The 23,366-nt window shown below is 45.9% G+C and overlaps 1 protein-coding gene across 3 annotated transcripts in view; it reads left to right on the top strand.

Moving 5' to 3' along the window:
• The window catches only part of LOC148027593 (uncharacterized), a 177,837-nt gene extending 173,738 nt beyond the window's left edge, over positions 1-4,099 (top strand). For all 3 annotated transcript variants that reach the window (XM_087688924.1, XM_087688925.1, XM_087688926.1), the window contains 4 exons: positions 2,533-2,695; positions 2,793-3,011; positions 3,119-3,172; positions 3,261-4,099. In XM_087688924.1, the coding sequence (XP_087545050.1) occupies positions 2,533-2,695; positions 2,793-3,011; positions 3,119-3,172; positions 3,261-3,365 (541 nt within the window). In that variant the 3' untranslated portion in view covers positions 3,366-4,099. The remainder of the gene's footprint in view (positions 1-2,532; positions 2,696-2,792; positions 3,012-3,118; positions 3,173-3,260) is intronic.
• Positions 4,100-23,366: the final 19,267 nt, after the last annotated feature.

Genomic DNA, 23,366 nt, shown 5'->3' with positions numbered 1-23,366 from the left:
AAGCGCATGGGGAAACGTGTGAGTGACCGAACAGGCATATGTTCGGTGTGGATGCTGCTAATGAGGAGGAGAGACTGTGAGGCATGCAAGTGCGCTTTGCCACCGGTCTAGATGGTGAACTCCAGTCCCCCATGGTGGCCCTCGGCCGGACCATAGGGGTGATAGATGCTCCAGGTGGTACTATCAGTGCATCTATCAACCATGCTGAGAACCGCGACTCTGTACACTGGTAGAAACGAGCCGCCTATGTCGGGGGCCACTCGATCACGTCCCTCGGAGCTCTCCACTGTGGGAGAGCTAATCAAGCAACTAGGCCGCTGTTGTGCAAACAGTGCAAACTGTTGTGGAACTCAGGTGAGGCGGTCTGTGGCGCGGGTGGAGGATGTGGGGGGCTGCGGTCTTGCCGGGTGGGATGGACAAGGGGGGTGGTGGAGTGCTCTGCCAAGGGGGCGTCGCTTGCCCGCGTGCACCCTGCTGACGAGGCTAGGTCTGATGAGCTGGCTGCGCCCCTTCCCCCCCCCCCCCAACCGTCTCCCTCTCAGTCATCTCTGGACACAAGTAAAGCCGTCCATGTCCACCTACGGGCCTGTCGGCAGAGCCGCCTTGGCTCCGAAACACATAGAAACTGCTGCCTGATGCCCAAAATCGTGGTAGGGCAAGCACTGCCCTGGTTGCCTAGTTACAATGACCTACTTCCTAAAGAAATGCCCGCCTACCTCAATCTCTAGGAATTGTGGGATATTCTTAACCTCTTTCACTGCTACCCATACCTTTGGGACTCCTGTTGTTGTCACTGCATCGGTGAAAGGCGCGAGAAGGACAGTGCCGAAGGGCCATCCAAAGTCTTCCACCAACTGGCGATACTCAATTGCTAGGCCGGGGAAAAGAAGGGTGACCTGGTGCTGAAGAAACCTATTGTGGAGTGCAAACACCTCCACAGTAAAGCCACTGTACCGAGGGACCATGTATATGACCCCTTCGTGGATGCATATGGTGCATTGGCGAGTAACTCGCAAGTTGCGTCCGCCGAGCTGAGCCGTACCATGAAGATCCCTTGGCCCAATAGGACCGCCTCCACGATCTGCACTATGCCGATGCACAGCGTGGAGTGAAGCCAGTCCGGAAGCTGGGCCCTGGCTGGGGAATGTTCTACTACCTGATCATAAATCGTTGTTTCCATTAGCTCCAGCTCCTTAGCTTGGACGGCTAAGAGCTAGTCCTCAGAGAGGACTAGGTGGAAGGTGTTTGACTGGGGGGCACTCGCAGAGTCTGCCGGCGTCTGATTAGAGGTTTCCATTGCGCATCCCTTCTAAGAGAACTACCAATCACGTCGCGGTGCCACCTCAGGGGGGGAAGCTGCTGCAAATAGAAGGAGCAACTGGAGCGTGGGGGGGGGCAGTCACACCTGGGTGGACAGGTAGGGGAAAGCGCCAAGCGGGGCGAAATGGATAGTCGTGTGGGCGGCTAGAGGCGGGGGACAAAGGTCCAAGCGAGGGGCAAAAACGGTCAGGTGGGCCGGAAATGGGGGGGAAGAAAAGAGGCCCACAATCGGGGGGGGGGGGGGGGGGGGGGCCACGTCCACGAACAGGCGGAGCAAGGGGTGTGATCCCCACTGGGGGGCCGGCATGATCAGGCGGAGGCGAAGGGCGTGATCCAGACTGGGGGGGCGGGCGCGATCAGACGGAGCGGGGGGGTAGCGCCAAACGTCGTGATGGTGCTGAGCTGGACGAGCTATTGTTTTACAGATTATACATACTAGAGAAGGGAGAGGATATAGGGTGATTCCGAAACTATGAGGAGAGAAGCTTTTCTCAAGAGCTAGAATTGTATTACTTTCTTTCATTGTCAGCCACACATGGTTTTACACTACAGATCTCATGTTGACTTCGCTTTTGTTCTATATTTTTTGTTTTGGAAGTTCTTACATGGCTGTTTTGTACTTCACCTTGGATCCTTTGTCCAAGGGGATTTTTTAGAATCATTCTTTTCTCTGAAGAAACAACCACCGAATTGAATCAATAGCTGAGTAAAACGTTGGAGATCCTAATGCTCTCCATGAGACTGATTGGCTGATGGGGCTTGTAAGCAGGAGATGACCATATTACTAAATGGAAGTACGGTTTGCTTGGAAGCTCCAAGTTGAAACTTGTTGAGAAAGACAAATGACATTTATTGTTTGACCCAAACATTATTTAAATCTAAGTTCAAATGAATAAAGGTGAAAACTACTTTCTTGGAGACCAAACTTGTAGCAAGCATGAAGTTGCAGAATGTTTTAATGGCTCCAATGGAATAATCATGAGCACAAGATAACATATCCAACTAAGAGATAGTCCATAATGCACACGAGCTAAGACATATGTTTGTCTATTCTCTGAACAGATGGTCCCAACTGGTTCAGTTAAGTTGTTTATACACTCATGTCTGCTCTTATTTCTATCATGTCAGATTGTTGTTTACTTTAGCTTGAGTTATGTCTGTATCTTGATTTCTTTGAGCAATCTAATGAAGCTTGATGCACCATAAATAAAGGTGGAATTTCAAGTTTATGGAAAGTGATTGCAAATCCAAGGTGCTTCTCGATATTCCTGTGGGGCGCTACATGGATACCTCACTCATTGACATAGATATACAACCCATATGGGTGAGAGTATTGGTGAAGGGAAAACTTTTACAGTTATGCTTACCAGAAGAAGTATGAAATTAGCTTGCTTCATAGCTTTTTTGGACTGCCATGCAGATGTTTCATTTTAGAAGTACACTGGCTGTTACACTGCAATTTATTAATGCAGGTTAACCCAGATGCAAGCGTTGCCCAACGGTCAACCACCACTGGAAATTTACTCATCATAATGCCTAAAGCTAGTTCAAATGCCCGGGTTAATGTTCCAACTCAACTTTTTTATGCATCTAAAGCCCGGCAGCTAAGCACAGAGAGGATGCAGAATTCCTGTGCCAATGCTGCAAGGGAAAACACTGCAATTTTAGGGGAAAGAAAGTTGGATGACAAGGTGACTTTCAGGATACTCATTTCAATGCACGCTGAAATTTTTCTATGGCACCACATGTATTGACACCATTTGAACAGTAACCTCTGTTGTATTTGTAAATATTGCAGGAAATTATAGACTTGCAAGGGGTTGCTAGTGGGAATGATCAAGCAAAAATGAAGGTCACATTAATTTAGATAGCAATTTTCTCTTGCACTGACTTGTGGATGGTGGACTCTGAAATTTGACTTGTTTTTTGAAATGTTGCAGGAAAATATGGATTTTAGTGGGGCATGTGGACAGGAAAAAACAGAAATGAAGGTTCCATCAGTACAAGAAGAGACCGAGTTCAGTGACTTGCCCAATTTAGAATAATTACTGAGTTCTTGAAATGGCACATCAAATTTGCTCACTCTTCCTGTAAGCGATCAATATGGGAGTCAGGACTAAGCCATCTACAGCTTGATAGGTTTTTTCTAATGATGAAAAAACAAGCTACCTACGTACAAATTATAGAAGTAAGATAATCCGATTTGGTGACAAGAACTGCAAACAGAGTTCTCATGCACACATGTATACTTGTTTTCATACAGCCCAAAGGTCAAATGTAACAAGAAATTCAAAAACTTCTTTATTAAAGGGAGTAGGGAGGCAAAACTTTTCTTGTAAGGAACTTTGTAAGGGCTTGTAGCTGAGTTAGCATTTCCTGGAATGTAGCCAGAAATATGACAAAAGCAGGCATAAGAGCTTCTCTCTCACCCATGGTAAACCACTCGTCAAAACAGTGTTGAATAGTTGTTGCGATTGTCTGGACTGTGCAATCACCTTGGACACATGAGAGAGATCCATAGAGCCCCTTTTGCTGTGACAAAATTTGTGCTTAGTTTTAGAGGTTTTTGAGAAAGAGACTTCCATAGGTTTTAGAGAAGGAATAAATTGCAATTACTTTTTGCTCAAGTCCTCTCTCTCGTCTTGTTGAAGCTGCCATGTCTTCTTAGCCAAGAGATCTCCATTTCTCTCTTGCACCTTCCCTCCCATGACTGAGTGACCTTCCAAGAGCACTCCTTGCTTTGATTTGGAGCACATTGAGCATCCTTGTTGCCTGCAAAAGAGCCACATGGAGCCTAGCACACAGCCCACAAAATGCACCACATTTTGTGCTGATAGTCCTGCTGCTCTCCATCATTTGGTCATGCTTCCATCCCTTCTCTCCTAGGCAAATGGCATTCTTTTGAGTTGCATTGACCTCCTCCTCCACTCTTGGCATTTTCCATCAATCTTTAAGAAACCCTGTTGTGGGCGGTAAGGGCAGCCATAGCCACTCAGCCCAATCTTGCATTTCCTTCAAAAAACCTTTGAAGCTCATTCCCAGGATCCACCTACATCCATTCTTGATCAAGTTTGCCCAAGATTGTGAAGACATGGAGCTCCAAGTGGAAGGATTCATCATGGGCAGCCATAAAATCTTCACCTAAGCTTTCAATTTCTTGAAGAGGAAGCTGGACAAAGCTTAGGGAGTCCCAAACATAAGAATGTGCCTCAAATCCTTGAAGAGTACGACATATTGAAGATGTGTAACTCCCATAGGCTGATTTGGTGAAGGATTCGGTTCTATTGATCAGGGAGGCTTCATCCACTCAATCCAAGAGTGGAAGAGGTATGTTTATTGAATCCTAATCTCTCTATTAATCAATTTCTTGAGCCTGTATCATTTGTTTGAGAGATGTTATGCATTCAGCCATCTTCTTTACTTAAGCATTTGTATTACATGAAATGGATCAATTAAAAGCATCATCTTTCACTGTATGTATCAATGATCAATGCGTGGGTTCAGATTTATCCTTGAATCAAATTTGTATCCTAACCTATAACCCCTTCTGATTTTTGTACTCCCCTTGATAAAATCTGAAAAGAAATTGTAAAAGGGTAAGTTAGTAGTAGCCAAAGTAAAAGACGCTCAAGCCCGCCGTCATGTCGCAAGCCCCCCCCCCCCCCCCTCCCTGTCACATCTGATCGCACCTGCCAGATCCTCGCGCTGCTACGTCAACTGGGCCCCCCACGTCCTGACAGCTCACGATAGCCCAGCGCCCCGCCTTTCCCCTCTGCCCCAACAGTTCGCCACCCCCCCACCAACGGATTCCGCTGCCTACTCCACCTTCCCCACCACTCCGTCCCCACCCCTGCTGGCCCCCCACCCGCCCTGCTGTCCCCGCCATAACCGCCCTGCAGTCCCCCCCCCCCCCCGGGCAGGCCACCCTCTGATTCAGTCCCCCCTCCGGCGCACTGCCTTCATCTGCGATCACAGTCCCGTCCACGGTACCCCAACTACCAAAAGCAGCAGCCTTCCCCCCCTCACCATTGTTCCCCCCTACCCTCTAGTTGCTCCCTCTCCTGCAGCAACTTTCTCCTCAGGTAGCACCGCAACGTGATTGGTAGTTTCCTCAAAAGGGTCACGCAATGGAAACCGCTAGCCAAACGCCGGCACACTCAGCGAGTGCCCCCCAGTCAAACACCTTGCGTGTCGTTCTCTCTAAGGAGCAGCTCTTAGCCATCCGAGCTAAGGAGTTGGAGCTAAAGGAAACAACGATTTATGGTCGGGTAGTAGGACATTCCCCAGCCAGGGCCCAGCTTCAGGACTGGCTTCACTCCACGTTGCGCATAGCATAGCACAGATTGTGGAGGCAATCCTAATGGGCCAAAGGATCCTCATGGTCAGGCTCAGTTCGGCAGACGCAGCTTGTGAGTTACTTGCCAGTTCACCATATGCGTGCACAAAAGGGGTTATATACATGGTACCTTGATACAGTGGCTTTACTATGGAGGCATTTGCACTCCACAAGAGGTTTCTTCGACACCCAGTCACCCTTCTTTTCCATGGCCTGGTGATAGAGTATCACCAGTTGGTGGAAGACTTTGGACGGCTCTTCGGCACTGTCCTTCCCGCATCTTTCGCGGATGCAATGACAGCAGCAGGAGTCCCAAAGGTACGGGTGGCAGTGAAAAAGGTCAAGAATATCCCACAATTTATAGAGATTGAGGCGGGTGGGCACGCCTTTAGGCAGCAGGTCATTGTGATGGGGCAGCTAGGGCAGTGCCTGCGTTGCCACGACTTTGGGCACCAGGCAGCAGTGTGTACACGTTTCGGAGCCAAGGTGGCTCCGCCGATAGGCCCGCAAGTAGACACTGACGGCTTTACACGGGCCCTGAGTCGACAGGGAGGGAGACGGCAGGGGGGCGCAACCAACTCCTCAGACCCAGCCTCGTCAGGGAGCAGGTGGGCAAGGGACGCCCCCTCGACAAAGCACTCCACAGTCGCCCCCTACCCGCCCCACCCAGCACAACCGCAACCCCCCACATCCACCACTGGCGCCACAAATTACCTCACCTGAGATCCCACAGCCCCCACACCCCCCCCCCCCCACTAACCTTGGACCACAGTCCCCCCCCCCACACCCGCCATGCACCTCCGTCCATCCCACCATCCCTCGATCCTCCTCCCCCCCACCACCTCCCTTACCGAGCACCCCCCCTGATCCACACCCGGTACAGGTATTCCCCCTCAGACTCACCCCCCCCCCCTCCCACAGAGGTGATGAGCCACACACGCCTACATCCTCCTCGCACCAGCAGTCTTCCGCCTCCCATACAGCCACTAGCGCATCCGCCCTTGCTGCCCGTTACACTTTCCCGAGACAGGCACAACTATTGCCATAGAAGTTCTTCCGCAGTGGCCCACGGTCCTACCTGAGAGTTGCAGAGCACAGAGAGTTCCCACTACCTCTAGAGGTTGGGATCTTCGTGGTCCGTAAGTCAAGAAGGGGCAAGGTCCATCTATTAGCACCACCGGATGGACCAAACTACGCCTTTTTTCTTCAGTCCTCTCACTCAGGGGAGTGGACAGCTACACAGGTAGAGGAAGAGTTGAAGAGTCAGGTAGCGGACCACATCTCCCAGTGGATGGGAGAAGGACTAGCACTGTTTGCACAGCAATGGCCCGGTTGCATGATGGAAATTAACTGGTGGACTGGTGCCGAGGTCCCACACTTGAGCATTATCTTTCGAGCTCCTGCATAGCGGAGAGCTCAGAGGGATGTGATTGAGTGGCCCCTGGCACAGGCGGCCCGTTTCTACCAGTGTACAAAGTCACAACTCTCAGCATGGCTAATAGATGCATTGATGGTACCACCTAGAGCATCTATCACCCCTATGGTCCACGGTCAAGAGCCACCATGGGGGACTAGAGCTCGCCGTCCAGACAAGCGGCAAACGTACTTGCATGCCTCATAGCTTCTCCTCGTCATCAACAGCCTCCACACCGAACAGATGCCTGTTCGGTCAGTCATAGGTCTCCCCATGAGCTTGCACCTTGCATCCTGGAATGTGAATAGTCTCCACTACAGTGGGGCACGTGGTTCCAAAAAGTTGATTGTTCGGCAAAAGCTGCAGCTTGCCCTTGCCAGAAGGATCGACATATTACTTCTACAGGAGCAAAGCTCACCCCCACCCAAGCCCAATGGGTTGGGAAGGTACTTCCGGGCAGCTTGCACACTTATTGGGAGCACGCCATAGGTGCCCACAACAGGAGTGAAGGCATATGCACCTCTATTGGCCCAAGTCTCACTGCTTGTGTACGAGACCATGGGACGATAGTGGCAGGGAGGGTTCTATGGATCAGATTGGATATTGGGGACGCGTGCCTTGGAGTCCACAATGTCTATGCCCCTACGGAGGTTAGGGCACACAGCAGGTTCTGGGTGGAGATCGCGGTTGGACTCCCAGAGGTGGACTCCTGGATCATTGGAGGAGGCTGCAACAACGTGGAGGCCTTGGAGGACCAGTAGGGCAGAGGCAGAAACTACCAGGGCATGGCTCGAGAGGAGCAGGAGGCTTGGGAGGTCTTTCTACTAGCAGTAGGAACACCTCATGCCCTGAGAGACCCTGCCTTCCACAGAAGGGAGAGTTCGTTGAACTTCTCTTGGGGATACAGGCGTCTAGGTGGAGCCCTGCTGGAGTGGTTCGACAGGTTTTATGTGGGAGAGTAGGGAGGCTCTTGTGGAGGCCAAATTGAGCAGTTGGCAGGCACCACGTTGTCAGTCATTGCCTGGTTCTCCTGACACTTGATCCCCCAACATCCCCCCTAGACACACGATCTTCTCGGATCCTTGACTCGATCTATAGGAGGGAGGAGGTGGCGAGACAGACAGAGTAGATTAGTCCCAAAGAGTGGGACAGGAGGGATCGGATAGCAGAGGAGGTTGCAGAGGTCCTAACCGAGTTAAGCAGAATCGGCCAAGAGGCAACCATACAGGCCAAGCAACAAAGCTGGGAGGAGAGAGCACTCGGGCGCGACCTTGCAGCAATGCACAGATTATTACAGGAGGCACCAGGGAATCCCACCCTTCACGCACAAGAGGTGCGCGCGCAAGTAGCCATTGCTGGCCTAGAGAATAGGCGCTCGGAGTTCTCTTTCCGAACCTCAGCAGCCTTCTAGGCGCGGAAGAGGGACACGATGTGCAGGGAGTTCTTCCAGGTGCACAAGCCTCGCACTGCACGAGAGCAAATACACAGCCTTCTCAGGATCAGTATGGGAGGACTCGTTCTAGCCCAGATGAGATGATGGAGATTGCCACCGACTATTACATGCACCTCTTCTAGCAAGAGACAGCTTCAGCTAGAGGACAAAGATGTAGACAGCAGGTCTGGGATCACATTCCATCCCTCGTCATAGAGGAGATGGGATGCTCCCTCCTAGCCTCCTTCACAGAGAAGGAACTAGAGGAGGCCTTCCATACACAGGATGGGCAGAAATGCCCGGGGGAGGATGGCCTATCTAAGGCCTTCTTCACCATCTATTGGAAAGTGGTGAAGGATCCCCTACTGATGGCCTCCCAGGAGATTTTCACTTCACGACAGATGCCAGGGAGTCTTTCGGCAGGCCTTATCAGTCTTCTCCCCGAAGGGGGAGACCAGTTGGAGCTTTCTCAGTGGAGACCGATCATCTTATTGTTAGTGGCCTATAAGGCACTAGCAAAGATGATTTGTAGGCGACTACGCCCCATGCTTCCAGACATCATCCATGACACACTGACATGCTTTGTCCAGGATAGGAGCATCGTGGACAATGTATTCACCTTCTTTGAGGCGACAGAGTGGGCTCAGCACAGTGGGCAGAGACTGGCCATACTACTCTTGGACTTCGAGAAATCTTATGACATGGTGGATTGGGATTTCCTAGAGGGCACCATGGTGAGGTTGGGATTCCCCCAGGTTTGATTCGCGGGGTCTCCGCCCTTTACAGATCGGCCACCAGCGGAAGGCGAGGGGAGGAGTTTCGGCTGGAGAGATCAGTTCGATAGGGCTGCCCCGTGGCCCCATACCTATTTCTACTCTTTGCAGAGGCGATGTGTCACTTCCTTAGGTCACGTGTGAGCAGATTACGCAGCCTCCAACTTCCAGTGAGAGAGGAAACTGAGTTGTTGGACTCAGAGTATGCAGATGGCACATCACTCTACATAGAGGACGATGAGTTGATGCTGGAGAGAGTTAGCCTAGCTCTTGACGTGTTTTGTTCTACAAGGGGAGCGAAAATCAACTGGCGAAAGTCGGTTGGATTCTTCACAGACCTGGACTCTAGCACGGAGTGGGGCGTCCACTTGGGATTTAGATGGGTGAGCAGAGGGCAAACCATCCGATACCTAGGGTTCCAAGTGGGACTCGACATCACTCTTGCCCAGCAAGTTCTTCCTGTCCTTGATTCTATTCGAAGAGGAAACTAACCTACTTGAGCACGACTCGCCTCTCACTAGCCGGCCGAGCCCTGGTGGTCAACCAGGTACTCTTAGCGACGGCTTGGTACATCGCCTCGTGTTGTTGCTTCTCCTCAACATGCGTAGTGCAACGCCGCCACCTAGTGCGGAACTTCCTTTAGTCAAGGTCAGATGGTTATGGGGACTCCAGGGCCAAGGTGTGGCGTGGCCGACCATCATACGGCATCGGTCAGAGGGAGGGCTTGGGATCATAGACCCAAAGTATCAGAGTATGGATCTCTTGGGCAAGCTAATAGTGCGCGGCCTCACACATGGAGGGAAAACCTTGAAGGTCCTATTGCAGGAGGGTCTTCAACATTGTAGACTGAGGCTTGGCAATGGGTGGAGGCCGTCCCTAAGATGGATCTTCACATCAGCCCAAATCACCCCCCCCCCCCCCCCCCCGATCACCTTTCCTACGAAGCTTACTCCACGTGTGGCAGGGCCTCCGTAAGGCCCTAATCCAGAGCCGCCCAAGCTACCAAGAGGAGATAGACCATCAGCTGGTGATCTGGAACCCCTAGATCAAAGATAGGGAAGGGGCACATATCGCCGAGCGCCCCCATATCCAGTGGGCTGATTGGGAGGCCGGCCCGGCTCATAACATCAGAACATGGCGGAAGGTGTACAGGATGGCGGATGAGGAGGTGCTGCATCATGTATTAGGTTGCCAGAGAGGAGTGGAGTTGAGGAGAAAGGAGATAGACGCAGCAATATGTCTAGAGTAGCTTGCTCCCCTGATACGAGAGCCGATAGAGCCCAGGGAGGTATGGGCAGCTAGGTTTTCACCAGCATGCATCCCCCTACAAGTGGCAGGTAGAGTGGGCGGCGCCCCACAGGGGACTTTCTTTGCCGTGCAAGACGGGGGACGTTTGGCCCTTGATAGAGGGCAGCAAGATGAGGGGATAGCCACCCTTTCGTGGAGGAGGATTCGAGTGGTGGGCCTTCAGGGGAAAACATGGCGTTTGGACCCCTATGTTTTTGAAATGAGCTCACGGAGTGGCGCCTTTGGTTCTGGGAGGGCAGACCACTTAATGAGCTGGAGTGAGATCCAAGAGAGTGGCTATGGCCGGTCACTGCGGTTGCCAAGAAGCCACCTAGGTTCCTAGAGCACACTGCTAGGATTGGCAGACATGTACTGATGCAGGAGGATATGGATTGGGTGCCATCATGCAGCAGGCACTGGGCGGAGCTCAGCATCACGGAGCCTTTCCGACAGACCTTCTGGCGCTGCCTATGGGATAGCTAGAGGCCGAGGAGGGTGTCGTATTTCTTATGGCTGGTGGCACATGGAGGCTTGGCGGTGGGAAGTTGGCTTGCCAAGATGCAGAAGAAGAAAGATTGTAAGTGCTGCACACAACAGCCTCTGGAAACCCCAAAGCACTGCCTTTGGTCTTGTGAGGAGGCGTAGCTCGTGTGGAGAGGAGCATGCCGCATTCTTCGCCGTATAGCACCGAGCCTTGGATGTATCTCACGGGGAGCTTTCTATTGGCAGAGAGTCAACCAGGGCCATCACCTTCTGTATGAGACTGGGATACAAGACAGGATATTCATTATCGAGGCAGGGTCATGCACAGTGGTGGGTCTGGAGGCTCTAACCATCCGCTAGGTACTAGAGCCCACAGCAGACCGCTCGGAGGTATGGGAGATCATAGGGAGTCTTAGCGGATGGCATATCTGGAAGGTGCGGTGGCAGGAGGCCTTCGGCGGAGAGAGACTTTCAGCATTGGCAACATTAGCAGAGCTCTGGACCTCCATCATCCACTCCCTCCGTGGCTGATGGGATCAGGTGCAAGGTGATTCCAGGGCTCATCAGGAGCTCGTTGTCATTTCATGCGCACTTGGGGCGGCTAGGACCTATTTTTCGTGATGTAGGCAGGCAGCCCCTGTTGGCGGAAAATTTGGGGATTTTGCAGGTACAGTGTTGCTGAACACTAACTACACATTGATTTGTGTGCATTAAATACAGTTTTGATAGAGTGCACCTCTATATACTAATTGTAGAAAGTTATTTCCTGCAATTTCTGGAAATTTTCAGATTTCGAGTGTGGTCTTGCTTTGACATTGCTCTTTTGCTTTTTCTTGGTAATTGATAATCATAGCAAATCAGGGAGGAGATGTCTTTGCCTATGTATCCAAAGAGGACAGACTGGATGGAAATAACTATTCACTTTGGTCCTTCATGATGAAGAATGTACTTGTGGCCAAAAATCTTTGGGATTATGTCAATGGAGAAAAAGCTCGACCTGGAGTCGTGGCTCTAGCTACTCCTCCTCCAGGATGACGTGCACAACGGGCACCTCAGCCTGCTCCACTCAACCATTACCACAAAAAACAACGGCTCAAAAAGCATGGGATACACGGGATGCACAGGCTTTGTCACTGATTGCATTGGCAGTTCAGTGATCAATCATCCCCCACATTCATTCAGCAGCTTCTTCACGAGAAGCTTGGCTAACTTTGGAGTAGATGTTTGCAGGCAAGAATGAAACTCGCATCTCTTTCTTAAAGAAAGAGCTAGAGACATTGAAAATGGATGAAGGTGATTCTATTCAAGATCACTTGAACAAAATTCAGGACTTACGAGAGCAACTCATGAATGTTGATGAGTATTATTCGGGTGGACAGATGATATCTACCACTTTGAACTCATTACCTCCTTAGTACTTGGCTTTTCATATGGCCTTAAACCTCACCATGAGGATTGCCGTGTAGCCAATCACTTTTCTTCAATTAGTCAGTTTGTTTCTAGAGAAGGAGCAAACACAGAGGAATAGTGGTGTGGATGCTATAGCCTCTGACCAGGCTTTTATGGCTAGACAAAAGGGCAAAGGCAGCCAAGTGAAGAATGCTCTACAGAGTTCTGGGACTTCTGGTACATCACAGGCAAACAAAAAACAAGGGGGCATGCAACCAAAAAGAGCAAATGCCATTATTGCAAGAAGCCAGGCCACTACATCACTGAGTGCAGAAAGCGCATTGCCAAAGAGAAGAAAAAGGAGTCAGGAATGTCTGTTTCTGATGCTCCTTCCACTGCTACTGAGTCCACGTTCTTTGTTGCAGATAGGGACTATTGTTTTTACACATGCAGTTATGACATCTCTTGGGCATATCGAGCATTCAGCTCTACTGAGGATGCAAGCACTTGGTTTTTTGATAGTGGTGCTTCTAGGCATATTATATCTCGCAGAGATTTATTTGCATCTGTTCATGCAGCTCCAGTTGGCAAGTCTGTACAGTGTGCCAACAATGCATCGTACCCTGTTAGAGATATTGGGAAGATTGTGCTCACAGCCATTGATGGCTCTATTCTCCACCTACAGGATGCTTTATTTGTGCCAGGCATCAAGAAGAATTTGCTCTCTATCTCTTCTTTGGCACGTTGTGGATTGCAGGTCACATTTGATGATGACAGATGCATGGTGAGAGACAAAGAACACGTGACTTTGGTCTTTGACAGGCACTTTATGTCATGGGTTATATGAGTTGGATGCTCTTTTAGTTGATCAGTCAGCATATTTTACATCCACTCTTACTCCTGCTATGATACAGGCAGAGTTATGGAATGCTAGGATGGGGCATGTGAACTTTGGCAGCTTGATGCTCTTACAGCGTATGCAGATGCTAGATGAATTACCTCTACTAGAGAGACCTCCTGAGCACTTGTGCAAAGGATGTCTTTTGGGGAAAATGCATCGTTTTTCGTTTCCCCGTGATGTTGCTTTTCGAGCAACAGCCAGGTTTCAGTTAGTGCATTTAGATGTATGTGGGCCTATGAAGACAAAGTCATTGGAGGATGTTACTATTTTGTGACTTTTATTGATGACTTTACTCGATTTTGCTGGGTCTACTCTTTGGTCAAAAAGTCAGAAGTGTATGATGCATTCTTGGCTTTTATTGCACTTGTTGAAAACCAGTCTGGTTGTAAAATTGAGACTCCCCATTCGGACCGAGGGGTCGAATACATGTCCTCTGTGCTGAATTCCTTTTTAAAGTAGAAGGGCCTTATCCATCAGTACACTACTGCTTATACTTCACAGCAGAATGGGGTTGCAGAGAGAAAGAATCGGTGACTCATGGAGATGGCGAGATGTATGCTAAAGGCAAAGAGCTTGCCTCACAGTTTGTGGATGGAAGCCATCATGTGTGCTTGCCATGTTTTGAACAGATGCTCCACCAAAGCTTTGAAGAAAATTACACATTTTCAAAACCTTCTGTTGGACACTTTCGTACCTTTGGGTGCCTTGCATATGCACATATTCCAAAGGTACTCAAGGAAAATTTGGATAACAAGGCTGTTAAATGCATTTTTATGGGATATAGTAGTGAGAGCAAAGGCTACAAACTCTATGATCCTGTTTCTAAAAAGGTGTTTGTCAGTAGGGATGTACTATTTGATGAAAAATCAGAATTGTCCCTGGCTGGTTTAGACACATATCAGGCTGCCCGTGATGTATTTGGAGGGCTGCTGCCCATTACATTTGGTGATTCAGCTAGAGTTTCAGCAAGTGAACTCAATGTTCAGCCAATTGCTCCTTTGGAAACTGCAGAAAATCAGCCATTGGCTGATCGGAATATTTAGCAAAGTGCAGCAAGAGCTTATGCACAATCAAGAGGCAAGACAAATGCCTAGATGGTATTTACAGACTATGAAAGATAGTCATCTGGATACATCCATGGATGGTCGTACTAGAAGGCAAGCTCGTATCCATGATACTGCACATACCATGGAGTTCCTTATGGCAGCAAGCACCCTTGATGATGAGGAGCCTGGATGTTTTGAGGATGCACAATAGAGTGTGCATTGGATGGCAGCAATGAAAGCTGAATTGGATTCTATCACTAAGAATCAAACATGGGATTTGGTGTCTTTGCCATTTGGGAAGAAAGCCATTGGAAACAAATGGGTCTACAAGCTAAAACGGAATGCAGATGGATCCATTGACAAATACAATGCAAGGCTTGTAGCTAAAGGCTATGCACAGAAAAAAAGGCATTGACTATGAGGAGACAATGGGCGCCTCAGCTTGCTCCACTTTAGCAACTTCCACAGAGAACAGTAGCTCAAAAAGCATGGGATACACAGGATGCACAGGCTTTGTCGTTGATTACATTGGCAGTTCAGTGGTCAATCATCCTCCACATTTGTTCAGCAACTTCGCGAGAAGCTTGTCTAACTTTGGAGCAAATTTTTGCAGGAAAAAATGAGACTCACATCTCTTTCTCAAAGAAAAAACTAGAGACATTGAAAATGGATGAAGGTGATTCTATTCAGGATCACTTGAACAAACTTCAAGACTTGGGAGAGCAACTCATGAATGTTGATGAGTACTATTCGAATGCACATATGATATCTACCACTTTAAACTCATCACCTCCTTCGTACTTGGCTTTTCATACCGCCTTAAACCTCACCATGAGGATTGCCGTGCAGCCAATCACTTTTCTTCAGTTAGTCAATTTGCTTCTAGAGGAGCAAACAAGGAGAAATAGTGGTGTGGATGCTATAGCCTCTGAGGAAGCTTTGATGGCTAGACAAAAGGGCAAAGGCAGCCAAGTAAATAATGCTACGCAGAGTTTTGGAACTTCTTGCACATCACAGGCAAGTAGAAAACAAGGGGGTACACAAGCCAAAAAGGGCAAATGCCATTACTGTAAGAAGCCATGCCACTACATCACTGAGTGTAGGAAGCGAATCGCCAAGGAGAAGGAGTCAGGAATGTCTGTTTCTGATGCTCCTTCCACTGCTACTGAGTCCGCGCCCTTTGTTGCAGACAGGGACTATTGTTTTTACACATGGAGTTATGACACCTCTTGGGCAAATCGAGCATTTAGCTCTACTGAGGATGTAGGCACTTGGTTTTTTTACAGTGGTACTTCGAGGCATATTATATCTCGCAGAGATTTATTTGCATATGTTCATGCAGCTCCAATTGGCAAGTCTGTACAGTGTGCCGACAATGCACCATACCCTGTTCGAGGTATTGGGGAGATTGTGCTCACAGCCATTGATGGCTCTATTCTCCGCCTACAGGATGCTTTATTTGTGCCAAACATAAAGAAGAATCTGCTCTCTATTTCTTCTTTGGCACGTTGTGGATTGCAGGTCACATTTGATGATGACAGATGCATGGTGAGAGACAAAGAACACATGACTTTGATCTTAACAGGCACTTTATGTCATGGGTTATACGAATTGGATAGTCTTTCAGTTGATCAGTCAGCGTATTTGACATCCACTCTTACTCTTGCTATGATACAGGCAAAGTTATGGCATGCTCGGATGGGCATGTGAACTTTGGCAGCTTGATGCTCTTGCAGGGTACGCAGATGCTAGATGGATTACCTCTACTGGAGAGAGCTCCTGAGCACTTGTGCGAAGGATGTATTTTGGGGAAAATGCATTGTTTTTCATTTCCCCCTGATGTTGCTTTTAGAGCAACAACCAAATTGCAGTTTTTGCATTCAAATGTATGTAGGCCTATGCAAACAAAGTCATTGGGAGGATGTTACTACTTTGTGACTTTTATTGATGACTTTACTCGATTTTTTTGGGTCTACTATTTTGTCAAAAAGTCAGAAGTGTATGATGCATTCTTGGCTTTTATTGCACTTGTTGAAAACTAGTCTGGTTGTAAATTTAAGACTCTCCGTTCGGACCGAGGGGAGGAATACATGTCCTCTATGCTGAATTCTTTTCTGAAGTAGAAGGTCATTGTCCATCAGCACACTACTGCTTATACTCCACAACAGAATGGGGTTGCAAAGAGGAAGAATCGGTCACTCATGGAGATGGCCAAATGTATGCTGAAGGCAAAGAGATTGCCTCACAGTTTTTGGATGGAAGCAGTCATTTGTACTTGCCATGTTTTGAACAGATGCCCCACCAAAGCTTTGAAGAAAATTATATATTTTGAGACTTGGAACAGCCGGTAACCTTTTGTTGGACACTTTCGTACCTTTGGGTGCCTTGCATATGCACACATTCCAAAGGTACACAGAAAAAAGTTGGATAACAAGACTGTTAAATGCATTTTTGTGGGATATAGCATTGAGAGCAAAGGCTACAGACTCTATGATCTTGTTTCTAAAAAGGTGTTTGTCAGAAGGGATGTACTATTTGATGAAAAATCAAAATTGTCCTTGGCTGGTTTAGACACATATCAGGCTGCCCGTGATGTATTTGAAGGGCTGCTACCTATTACATTTGGTGATTCAGCTAGAGTTTCAGCAAGTGAACTCAATGTTCAGCCAATTGCTCCTTTGGAAAATGCAGAAAATCAGCCATTGGCTGATCTGAATATTTAGCAAAGTGCTGAAACTGAAATTCAGCAAGAGCTTATGCACAGTCAGGAGGCAAGACAAATGCCTAGATGGTATTTACAGACTATGAAAGATAGTCATCTAGATACATCCATGGATGGTCGTACTAGAAGGCAAGCTCGTATGCATGATACTGCACATACCATGGAGTTCGTTATGGCAGCAAGCACCCTTGATGATGAGGAGCCTGAATGTTTTGAGGATGCACAACAGAGTGTGCATTGGATGGCAGCAATGAAAGCTGAATTGGATTCTATCACTAAGAATCAAACATGGGATTTGGGGTCTTTGCCATTTGGGAAGAAAGCCATTGGAAACAAATGGGTCTACAAGCTGAAACGGAATGCAGATGGATCCATTGACAAATACAAGGTAAGACTTGTCGCCAAAGGCTATGCACAGAAGAAAGGCATAGACTATGAGGAGACATTTGCTCCTACTTCCCGCATGACAACCATCAGGTCTATGGTTGCTTTGGCTACTCATTATGGATGGAGTGTGCATCAGTTGGATATTAAAACTGCATTTTTACATGGGGAACTTCATGAGGAAGTATATGTACAGCAGCCCATTGGTTTTGTAGTTGGGCTTGGAACATTTAGTTTGCAAGCTGAAAAAAGCTCCATATGGGTTGAAACAGCTCCTAGAGCTTGGTATACAAAGATAGATGCTTTCTTGCTTAGCCAAGGGTTCATAAACAACTCATTTGAGTCTATCCTTTACGTATGTAAAGAGGGGGGATCCATGCTGATTATTTGTCTTTATGTTGATGATCTCTTGCTTATAGGGACACATGCTGATCAGATTTCAGCATTTAAACAAAATTTTCAGCAAACTTTTGACATGTCAGACTTGGGGTCTTTGCATTATTTCTTGGGCATTCAGTTCATACATGATGCTAGAGGTATTGGGTTATCACGGTCAATATACATTGGTAAACTTATGGAGAAGTTATGCTTACAAGATTGCAAGCCAGTCTGTACACCAATGGAACCTAGACTAAAGCTGTCATTGCATGATGATAGTGATTTGTTTGATATACACACATATGCACGAGCAGTTGGATGTCTTATTTACTTATGCAACACTAGGCCGGACATACAGTTTGCAGTATCAGCCCTGAGCAAATATATGCATCAGCCACGCATGTCACATTGGCAAGCGGTTAAGCGTGTCTTCTGTTACTTGCAAAGTACTAGATCTCTTGGATTGCTTTACGCCAAGGGGTGACCACTGCAGTTACATGCGTACAGTGATTCTGATTGGGCTGGTGATTATGATTCACGTCACTCCATTGGTGGCAATTGTTTCTTTCTTGGCTCGTCTTGCATATCTTGGCTTAGCAAGAAACAGTCCATTGTTGCCACATTGTCATGTGAAGCTGAATACAAGGCAGCTTTCACTACCACAGTTGAATGCGTATGGATTAGACGCTTGCTAGCTAATCTGGATGTATCTGTTACGGAGCCTACTCCTTTGTTCACTGGCAGTCAGAGTGCCATTGCAGTGGTATGGAACTCTGTGTTTCATGCACGCACGAAACACATTGAGATACATTATCACTTTGTCAGAGAGAGGCTACATGCAGGTGATAGCAGCCTTGTCTATTGTCCTACCACCAATAATGTGGTAGACATCTTCACCAAAGCTCTTCCTCGTGAAAAATTTGAAGCATTTCACAATGCTTTAAGTTTGATCTCCTTTGGTGGCAGATGATCCTTGTACTCTTGATCACTCTTCACTCCAGGGGGGTTTGTTGGGTATTTCACTCACGCCTCACTTACGCCTATGCTCACATAGAAGTGTCGGTGATCAATAGGACACTAGGGCACTTTTTAGTCTCTGTACGAGAGGTTTTTTTCCCCAGACTTATGGTATTATTCCGTATGTGCTTATGACACACACAGGCACTTATCGTGTTGGGTGTGAATATCCCCTACAACCCTAAGGTTTAAGGATTGTACCGTGTACTTTCAACTTGCACTCCCTGAGACTATTGCATTGGGTGTCGTGCTTCATTCTCATACTGTCTGTCTACTGAGTTTTTGTGCTGAGCTTCGATCATGTCCTCTCTCACAAATAGTGGTAGCACCTAGTTTTATCAATAAATCAGCCTTTGATAGGTCGAAATATTTACCTATAGAATTACAACATCCCCTTAAAGTTCAAGCGGCCAATGGTGATGAGGAAATCAGTATGTATATATGCTCTAAGGTTCCCCTATGCTTGGCTGAAAATTATGGCATCAGTTGATCTAATTGCACTAGAAATAAGCCCCATTGATATTGTCTTGGGCTGTGCTGGCTGAAACACTTAGGTAAAATTACTATGGACTTCTCTTAGTTCTATATGGAGTCATGGAAGGGCAGCTCATCTGTTTGGAGAGAGTTCAACATAATGTAGACTTTCAACTTATTACAGCAAAATAACGCAAACGGGAGTTCAAAAAATGCTCACAAATATTTTTTTTGCACTTGAATAGGGAGATAATAAATCAATCCTTAAAAGTGGTTAAGAATTCAGCATTGAAAACCTTACTAGAAAAATATAAAGATTTATTTCACATGCTGACAACCCTTCCTCCTAAGAGGCTCATGGACTATCCCATTGATCTAGAGCCTCATTGTGAGCTAGTAACACCATATTAGAGAATTTGGGAGTTTTCCAAGTCCCACTTTCAAGTAAGGGGACAATATTTGATTATGTGACCAAATATTAATTATATTGGAAATTCCCAGACTATATGAGAACTCCCAAATTCCCTAATATAGTGTTTAGTGAATAAACCCCCTTATAGACTCAAAACTATGAACATGAACAAGTTGCAAAGCAGGTCAAGGAGTTGCTTGAGATGGGGTTTATTGAGATAAGTTCTTCCGCTTATACATCCCTAGTTCTATTAGTTGAAAAGAAAGGTGGCTCTTTCCAGATATGCATTGACTACAAAAACTTGAATAAAATTACGGTCAAGAATTGGTATCCTATCCCCAAGATTGACAACTCGCTTAATCAATGGAAAGGCGCACAGTACTTTACTAAGATTGATATGAAATCTAGCTATCATCAGATATATATGTTGAGTGTGATTATGTAAAAACAACATTCAAATCTGACCATGACCTTTATTATTTCTTAATGATGTCTTTTGGATTAATGAATGCCCCATCCACATTCGAGAGCCTCATGAATAAAATCTTACACTCCTTCCTTTTCAATTTTATGCTCATATTTTTTTACGACATTCTTATTTGCAACATCACTAAAAGAGCACTTGGCACATGTCAAAAGGGTATTTGATGTCTTGAGAGAGCATAGGTTATCTATTAAAGAAAGCAAGTGTGTATTCATGCAGATATCAGTGGAGTACTTCGGACACATGCTAACCCCAAAAAGGTGCAATGTGTAACCCTTCAATACCACTTCCTTGCATGGTTTCCTTGGTCTATTCTCATTTTATAGGAGATTCATCGCATTATGGGTGGCTAAGTTTCCGATGTACCGATACTCATTTCATGTATATCATCTATATATACCCATACATCCCAATTTCTCTTGGATATGAGCTCCCCTAATCGAATTTCCTCATTGTAATGTTGATCAAATTTGTACTCTATAGCCCTACTCCTTAGCCCCCAGCACAGTCAATCCCTCTCTTTTGTTTTGTTTTTTAGGGCAAATACCTTTGGGGTCAAGATGAGTGTAAAGAGTAAGATTGCACACGAACTGCGCGAGTACATATCCAATCACACTAACCGAGGTATAAAAGATGTAAAGAGACCTAGTTAGGGCATCCAAAAGTTATCAAAGAACAATCTTTTTACCTTCACCAAGCTTCCATGGATTTCTCTCCTTTCTCCCACTTTTAACCTTTTTCTCTCTCTCTCTCTCTCCCTTTTCCAGTCCTCTCTCTTCTTTTCTCTCTCTTATCCGCTTTTTTACAACAAAGTCTCCTCTTAGGATTTTATGGGTGGTTAGTGATTGTTTATACTAGTCATACGAGTGGTATGAAAACTATTTGTAAGTGCTTATGTTCAAGGATGTATCCGTATAGCACACAATACATAGTTAGCCCATTATCATGAAATATTAAAACTAAGCTTCTTTCTTGTAACTTTTCCCTCAAAAGGAAAAGTTGAGTTAAAAAAGGCTTAGTTTACCTTTATGTGTGTGTGGAAAACAAGAGGATAAAATGCAAATGGCTAATAAAGTATGCACATTCAAAGACCCTTACAGTGGTAAAGTGTTTGAAAATGCTTATATTAGAGAGCATCCATGCATTTGGATGTTTACATACGACCTTGTGCTCTTGCATGAACATGGGTACGCATGTCTAAATGTGTACATGTGTGTACCAAGTATTTCAAAGACAAAAAGAAAAGTATATTCTAGTGGATATGGAAAAATGTGTGGTATGTTTGATATGTCTTGCTAGGGAGAAGGAAGGATTTGACTTGTTAGTATGGATTGCAAATCTTTTAATTTGCATGCTTTATGTTTGTATGACATATGCACATGCACGTATAACTTGGATATAGGGTTGTCATAGGTAAGTGAATTTGGTCCAATGTAGATAATACACCTACACATTTATATATTTTGAATACATACATTGTCCATAAGGAAGTAAACATAGCCATATAGGTAAAAATAACTATTCTCTATATATAAAACACTCATGTCTTTTACTTACAATATATGCTTGTATGTGTATTTAACTTGTATATGAGAAAGATGAATACTTTATCATGTAATGTTGCAAGGCTATATATTCTTTTCATTTTGCATATTTTGGATAAAAGCTAGAGAATTATTGAAAAATATAAGCATATAAACTCTTCTAAACGCATTTTAATTCAGCATCTTTCTTAATACTATATTTTTTCCGCTATAGGTTCAGAAAGCCCCGAACCTCCAGAGGGCTTCTTGAACCTATCCCCTTTTCCAAACCTCCCTTTTTCAATAAAAACCCCCTCCCCTCCTCTCTTTCTCACATGCAATATCTCATTTTCTCTTCCCCTTCCCTTTTTTCATTAAAGCCTTTCCCCCTCTCCCTCTCACCCCCTTTTTTAAATTAAAACCCCTTCCTCTCTCTCTTACTTATAATCTCTCTCCTTCTTTTCTCTATCCCCTTTTTAATTAAATTCTTTCCCTCTCCCCCCTCGTTCTCTCATGTGTCTCTCTCTCTCTCTCTCTCTCTCTCTCTCTCTCTGTTAGATTAAACTTTTTAATGTAAACATTTTATTTAAGTAAAATAAGGAGAGAGAGAGAGAGAGAGAGAGAGAGAAAGAGCAAAAAAAAGAAAAGGGAGGGAGAGAGAGAGAGAGGGGAACAAAGAGAAATAGAATTATAGAGAGAATATAAAATTTGAGAGAGAGAAAGAGAGAGGAAAAGAAAAAAGGAAAAGAGAGGAGAATGGGAGAGACAGAGAGAAGAAAATGAGAGAGAAAATAAGAAGAGAATTTGAACACAGTGAGAGAATTATAGAGAGAGAAAAGATAAAATTTAAATGAAAGAAAAAAAATTATAGAGAGAAAATATAAAATTTAATAGAGAAAGAGAAGAAAATGAAAAAAAAGAGAGGAGAGAGGGGGAGAGAGAAACAAAAAGAAGAAAATGAGAGAATATGAAAAGAAGAATTATAGAGAAAGAATTTAAACATAGAGAGAGAATTATAGAGAAATGAAAGAAAAAATTTAAAAGAAAGAGAAGAAAAAGAAAAAAATGAGACTTTTTTTAATTAAAATAAAGAGACAGAGAGAGAGAGAGAGAGAGAAATATACAAAGAGCAAAAAAGCAAAAAGAGGAGAGGAAGGGAGAGAGGGGGAACAGAGAGAGAATTATAGAGAGGAAATATAAAATTTAAGAGAAAAAGAAAAAAGAAAAAGAGAGGAGAGAGGGGAGACAGAGATAGGTTTGGAAAGCCCTGAACCTCCAGAGGGCTTCTCGAACCTACCCCCTTTTTCAAACCTTCCTTTTTCAATCAAAACCCCCTCCGCTCTTCTCTTTCTCATGTGCAATATCTCATTTTCTCTTCTCCTTTCCTTTTTTCATTAAAGCCTTTCCCCTCCCCACCTCCCCCTCCCCTCACCTCCCCTTTTTAAAATAAAGCCCCTTCCATTCTCTCACTTATAATCTCTCGCTTTCTTTTCTCCATCCCCTTTTTAATTAAATTCTTCCCCCCTCTCTCTTATGTGTAGGGCCTAGGTTCTCTCTCTCTCTCTCTCAATTAAATTAAACTTCTTTTTAA

Source organism: Lygodium microphyllum, chromosome 12 (genome assembly GCF_053477565.2).
Source record: "Lygodium microphyllum isolate KBCC chromosome 12, Lygodium_microphyllum_v1.1.10, whole genome shotgun sequence".
Lineage (NCBI taxonomy): Eukaryota > Viridiplantae > Streptophyta > Polypodiopsida > Schizaeales > Lygodiaceae > Lygodium > Lygodium microphyllum.
Note: the sequence above shows the minus strand (reverse complement) of the source record. Positions and strands in the feature narration are given on the sequence as shown.